The sequence below is a fragment of the Atta cephalotes genome, assembly GCF_000143395.1.
Source record: "Atta cephalotes unplaced genomic scaffold scaffold00003, whole genome shotgun sequence".
Classification (NCBI taxonomy): Eukaryota; Metazoa; Arthropoda; class Insecta; order Hymenoptera; family Formicidae; genus Atta; species Atta cephalotes.
The window spans coordinates 9,537,429-9,544,609 of NW_012130067.1; the positions used below are offsets into that span (position 1 = coordinate 9,537,429).

The 7,181-nt window shown below is 29.2% G+C and overlaps 1 protein-coding gene across 1 annotated transcript in view; it reads left to right on the forward strand.

Moving 5' to 3' along the window:
* Nucleotides 1-755: 755 nt before the first annotated feature.
* LOC105625662 (snRNA-activating protein complex subunit 1) overlaps nt 756-7,181 on the forward strand; it is a 13,078-nt gene continuing 6,652 nt past the window's right edge. The window contains exons 1-3 of the mRNA XM_012206984.1: nt 756-777; nt 6,315-6,444; nt 6,592-6,889. Coding sequence (XP_012062374.1) covers nt 756-777; nt 6,315-6,444; nt 6,592-6,889 — 450 coding nt within the window. The remainder of the gene's footprint in view (nt 778-6,314; nt 6,445-6,591; nt 6,890-7,181) is intronic.

Below are 7,181 nucleotides of genomic sequence, written 5' to 3' on the forward strand. Positions count from 1 at the left end.
TAAACATTCGGTGGAAACTAGGCCTTCGTCCACGATCCGAAAATCTAGTAACTTTATCTCAGATCAAAATCTCAGACCGATTTCTAGCATTGTGGACACAAGCCTTTAAGATCCGGACTAAAGTCCCAGACACAATGCGAAGGAATAGCGATAGCGATAGAAATAATAGGCGCGTTCAAGCCGGATAAAACTAGTCTGCCAAGCGACTGAATGTGATTGGTTGGATTTATAAGTAATAACCAATCATATTTGCTTGGCAAGCAGATTAGTCACTTGTCGACTTGAAGGCGCTCTGGTTGGCTCCTGCACACTGGACGCGTAACATTTACCGCGCGGTAAAATGAGACGCGGAAACCAATGAATATATTAGAAGCTATAAACTTATTGGCTACTTCATCACATTTTGCCACGCGGCAAGCATTTTCGCGTCCAATGTGCAGAAGCCATTACACAATTTTAACCTATCAGAAACTGTATATTCCATAATACATGATAGATTGGAATTCTGATAGATGGAATTCTTATTCTCTGTTCCCTTTATTGTGCGGAACCCCTGATTAGTTTTCTATGTTGAATGCAGCCATTTTAAGTTCAAAAATGTTTAGGGATTTCAAGTAACGCCACAGACTTACAATATTATTTTTACATAAAAACACATCGTTCGAGTATATACATATTTTTGTCATAATATAAGGTGAGCCGGTGAGCGTAGTATTCTATAGTATTCTCTACATTTACTCAGAGCGTATAAGATTATGCAGTATCATAATTCGCAACGTAAGTAGTGTCAAATTAAATTGTAATATAAAATATAATATATGATATATGATAATTATACGATTATTATAACTATTTTATTCACTATTTAAAAATATCAAATAGATATAAATCATGATTAGAAGTAATTAGAGATGAAAATGACCGAAAAGATTTATAAATTTTGAATAAAATTTGATAATTATTTAGAGAATATCCCCATAAAATCTTAATAAAAATATACTCATTCGACGCGTATTTATCCAAAACTGCTCAAAACGAAAAAATCTATGGTATTATGACTCTGAGGATTAGATTGGAAATCCAAATAGGGGAAATTTAAGAATTTAACGAAAGAATCTAACAGAAAAACGTGGCGGTCAGTCTCGTGAATCGAGTTATTAAACATAAAAGTTCGAAATTTTAGAGATTAAGATCTATCATCTCGACTTTGTACAGCACACAAATTCTTTGCATTAGTAGTGAATTTGTATTCATGAAACAGTGAATTTTTGTTTTTGAAGTAAATTAGCAGTAAATTTGTGTTTTTAAAGAAGTAAATTTGTGTTTGTAAAGCAGAGAATTTGTGTAATATTAAAGCAGAACGTATACATAGTGCTATAATCGAATTGACATGACAGGTGTAATACGTAACCTCTAAAGTCTCGAATTTTAATAATTCGATTCACAAGGTGAATCGCTTTTCTGCCAGATTTTTTCGTTTTGAATGAATACGCATCGAATGAGTATATTTTTATTAAAATTTTAGGAGAGGGAGGGATATTCTAAATAATTACCGTTTCAAAGATACATGGTATTTAATAATAATTATCGTTTCAGAGATACATGACTACGCTACTCCAAAAAAAAAAATTCTATTCACTTGGGATCTAACTGCCTAGAAGTTGCAACATAGACAGTGTCCGCTTGGAATATTTCTATCCCATGAAGACAGTGAGATGTGAAAACAGTCTTTTTAGAGCAGTCTTTTTACTGTTTAGACTGCAACTTCTAGGCAGTTAGGTATCAAGTGAGTAGGATATGTTATTTTTTTTGTTTGGGGCAATTTTGTTTGTAGCCGTTCCCAAATCAACAAGCACTAGTCTATGCATTCCACTCTGTCTACATGGCCTAGTTTTCACCGAGAGTTTAATCCAGATCAGAATATAAGAACCAACCAACTACAGTCGAGTATTCTCTTGTTGGGAAATGCTCGACTGTAGTTGGTTGGTTCTTAGATTCTGATTCGGATTAAATCCTCGGTGGAAACTAGGTCCATGATTTTCTAACTTCAACAACTATAATTATAGAAGTCGTGCACCCTTTTGCAGAGGCGGGGAGGTGAGAATCGCTTCGTGTGGAAGTTGAAACCCATGTGGAACAATACAATTATAGACTTCATTTTGCCTCTGTGACAGATTTCTTAACTTCAATAGTAGTGTCAACTTTAATGCTGATTCTACAATGAGTCGGAAGTTTAGTCTTAATTGGTGAAGTTGGCCAATCAGCTTTAATCGTATAAGTTATTGATTAACTTCACTGATAAGACTTAGGACTACCGATTACCGGACTTATTATAGAATCAGCGTAATGTTTAATATCTCGAGACAAAGTGACACTTTTTTGTGCCAGTGTCTTTCGTTTCATACAAAAACGCGTCGAATGAGTCTAATTTTATTGATTTTTGAGGGTAGAAACTCTTAAACTGTATAATTACCTATTTTCGATAGAATAAGCCTTTTTCGAGATCATTATATACTAGTGATCTATTGAGAAATAACTTGATCGAATCGGCGTCAAATTGGTATCGAAGTCAACAAAATTCCATCAAATCAAAATATTCCTCATTTGAAGCTTATTTTGATACAAAAACTTAATATGATCGAAATGGCTTAGTTTTAAAGATACATGACATCAAAGTTGAAAAAATTTACTTTTCCCAAAAATTTTGAAAACCATTCGAACTATTTTGATGAAATAAAAATTTTGTTTTAATAAAATGGTTGTGAATTAAATAATTATATTGTGTCTTATGAAAGAAAATTTTCTTTCTTCATCTCAGTAAAAACAGAAGAGAAGGAAGTATTATGGCCAATATATATTGTGGCCTCCCTTAATATCTCGGCTATTATTTAGCAAATCCTAATGATTACTTATGGAATTATTTGTTCAGTAGCTCGCTGTAGCTTACACCATGATGCTAATATACCGTTATTCAATAACCAGTACTTATTATAACGCATTTTTACTTTAAGTATTTTGAAACGTTTTTGAGACATTACATTTTAGCATTTAATTATACCTATTTCCTTTTTCTTAAACTTGAGCGTATTATCACGCGAATATATGTATTTTTAAGTGTGTTATTTGCTACTTAACATTTTATTTGACTGTATATATTTTAAATTATGAATAGAATAGAATTTATTTACACTTCAACATGTACGAGCCAAGAAGGGGACTTGATTTACAGAAGTATCTCATTCACACTTACATAAATTAACATTAGAACATAACAAAATTATGTTTATATTATAATTTATATTATGGACTATTTTTAGTACTGAGATTTTTAGTACTAATACTAAGCATTTTTTTAGTACTAAGTATTTTATTCAGACGTTATGTGAATATACATACATTTAGGGTAACTGTTCCTATTAATGTACCTTTTAACCATTTGCTTATTACTGAATTAATTATTAAATATTAAAGCTTTAATTTCATCTGCTTCTAGTCAATATCGATTTTTCAATTATTACTTCTTTTTCTTATAATATTTTTTTAATTTAAAAAATGTTAATATTTTACAATGCTTTTGACAAAAATAGAAAAACATGTTTTTGTCTATCTCTATTAGTGAGTTCTCTAAGTAGCGATGGTTCTATTAATGCGCCTATCCACATTTGACTCATTTTAATATATATTAATAACATATATTAATCACATTTTAACAATATATAGTTATTAAAACAGGTAATAAATTTAAGCTAATTGTTTATGTTAATATTATATAAATCATATTATTTCAATTATATTTAAAATTTTTTCAAAGTACTCATAATACAATATTCTCAGCTCCCATACTCATTAATAGGGGCTTAAAATCTTACGGTATGTATTACTGGATTCACATAAATTCCTGGTATCTTTCGAAAATATTTAAAATACTTTAATACTCAAAAAATAAAATATTATCTTCGGTATAGTATGCATTAATAATTTAACTTAACAAAAAAATTTTTTTTCTTATTTATTTGTGTTAGTTTTCTTTATGATTTATCGAAATACAAAAGCACACTAATAGGAACAGACACAGCAGTTACTCTATTTGGACACATTCTAAAATGTTTACTTTTTAATGTTTAATTTTGTGACTAAATACTGTTTTCTAAACAAAACTAATTTTTTATTTTTATGGAAGGCCACATTACTATCTATGTTTTTCTTCGAGTCATTATGCAATGTTTATTAATAGTGTCCTAAGTAATAAATATTTCATAATTTTGTGGAAAAGGAATTTTTATTCTGTGAAATTATTAAAGAAATTCGACAGGAACAAAACGTTAAAAACGCTAGTTTTATTGATAATACAGATATATAGTCACTCATTAATATATGATAGCTCACTGACTTTGAAAAAACATCGATGAGTCCTATATCTCGAGAAAATCGTTCGGTTTTCTTACAATCGGGCATTTATAATATATATCTACTATATACCTAGTTAAAAAAATAAAAATAAGATGAGCGGCTACTACGCATATTCGCATTTAATGGAAAGCCCCTCTTTTCTGTTCAGGAAGGGGACTTATCTATATTTATTTGTACCTATTAGGCAGGTCAAAACAGTCGGGAATTATTTTCTACTAGCCTGCACGTTTTAAGATCTTGTAACTTATCAATTTTGCAAATATCGCCATAATATTTGAACTGAGTATTCTTAAAATGTGAAACTTTAAGAAAATGTAAAAAAAATTTTTTTTTTTCAATCCAATTCAAGCGAAACTCCCCCTCTCTTATAATATATAATATAAGATAAATAGATTGATTAATATGTTGGTAGACATACATGAGTCATCTGAAAAGGTTTGAGCCTCAACATGAAATGGCATTACTTGTCAAAACCCATTCTGATATTACAATCGTACATGTTTTGAAAAATATCTGTGAAAATTGTAGCCATTTTGAACATTCAGTTGTTGTTTGTGCTAATCGATGTCAAATGTTTTTGTTTGATGAAAATCTTTGTCATCCAAATCAAATTTTGAGCCTAGGAAATAGAAAAAAGTTGGGGCCAGATCTGGTGAATACAGTGAGTAATTCAATCAATTCGAACTGCAATTCGTAAATTTTTGTCATAGCGATCGCCGATATTCGATTTTTTCCATTTGTACATTTTATTCATTAAAATTTTATGGTACTATTGTACAATCCGTACATCTTTTAAAAAATAACTGTGAAAATTGTAGCTACTTTGGTGATTCTTTAATATAATTGATTCTTTAGTTCTTCGTTGGATCTAAATGTAGGAATCAATCATATTAAAGAATCACTAAACGCTAATTTAGATTAGTTTTCTCTGCTGAACGCAGCCATTGATTATCAAACAATTGAGCGTCCAATTAGCTACAATTTTCACAATTATTTTTTTAAAAGATGTATGGATTGTAATACACAAAATTTTGACGAGTAATGCCATCTTCATGTTAAGGCTCAAAACTTTTCAAACGATCTATATAGATCTATATATAATTAATATCTATAGATAATTAATTATTAAATTAAGTATTATGAAGTTAAAGTTGTATCTAGTGGCAGGAAAGCTAATCTTGTCCAAGGAGAGAGAGAACAAGATTTTTTTGAAATTTTATAAAGAGAAAGACGACAACGACGACGATGACGACGACATATCTGAATGATATAAATCGGGCAGAAAACTGCGTGCAATACATTTATATGTTTATGCATCAAGTGCACTTATGAATATGATCTCTGATTTTAATTTAAAAATCTATTTTCTTCTCATTTATATTATAATACATTTTTTCATAATATCAATTTATTTGAACGAAACAATTTTTTGTTACATAAATGTTTTCCTTCCTGTGAAGGATACGCTGTAGTGTCTCTTTCATGACATGATAGTATCTTTTTTGTGATAAAATAAAAAAATTTTATTAATGTACATACTAAATTTCAAAAATATACTTGATAAGAGACGCCGCGTCTCCTTATTATACAATTTCATTTTAAAAGGAGGTCACCTTCATATTTTTTTGACACCTTTGCCTAGAAAAAAATAACATAACCAAAATACGTTCCTCCTTATTTCATTTTCATCTGAAACATTTTTTCGTATATATACATATATATATATATATACACATATAAATAAAATAAAAAATAAATATTCAAGATTTTAATTTAAGTGAACTACTATCTTGTATATTGATACGTATAATTTATGTAAAGCAATAAGGAAAATCTTTTTATAAATTGAAAATATTTTTGTAAATAATAATTATATTTAATATTTAATATTTATCTCTTAATAGAAAAGTGCTTAATGGAAGCTTTTCGTACTGATTGCCAGACGCTAATAACGCGCTTCGAATTGTCTTATAATACTCACTTTCAAAACTTCTGTGAGATCTGGAAAGAAATGCAGTTTGGTTTGATTTTTGCGTACGTATTTTGTTCTTTTATTAAAATTTTACTTCAAAATATTAATGGTTTTTTTTTAAAAGCTTCTCTGTAAAGTATGTATCAAAAAATCAGTTTACAATCAGATTTCAATTTTGTAAAAATTTTTAAAAGTTTTCAAATTTACAGTTATCATCCTTCGGAAGCAGCTTTAACAACATTTTGTGAAGATGCCCTTTGCATAATAAAGCAATTTCTGGTAAATGCATCCAGTTTAAAGGAACGTATAGGGGCTCTGTATCTTACATATGGAGTTTATTATAAAATGCCAGTAAAACAACTAAAGATCAGAATGACTCTATCAGATTGGAGTTGCTTAATGGAGTTGCACAGTCAAATAAAACAGGAGGAATATCATGATGCTAACTATATCTTGTGCAAAATGATTGTTGATCATATATTTATTCATTGCATTAGTGACAGAGAGGTATATTTTATTCTGAATTAAAAATACTTTTTCCAAGTCACAGATATTATTAATATAACTATAGATAAAATGTTAGAATGTTTTTGACTTTCAGTATTTAAAGTGTGAATGTTTAAAAGTATCGGACAAGTGAGAGTAGCTCTGCAGTAATTATTGCGTAATCTTTTTTACAAAATGTTCATGTATTTTGTGTAATGCTTACATAGAGTTCGAATGTGTAATTACAGATCTATACATGATAAAAGATAAATGTTTAAAGAACATCCGTAAAGAATATTAAGATACTCCGCTC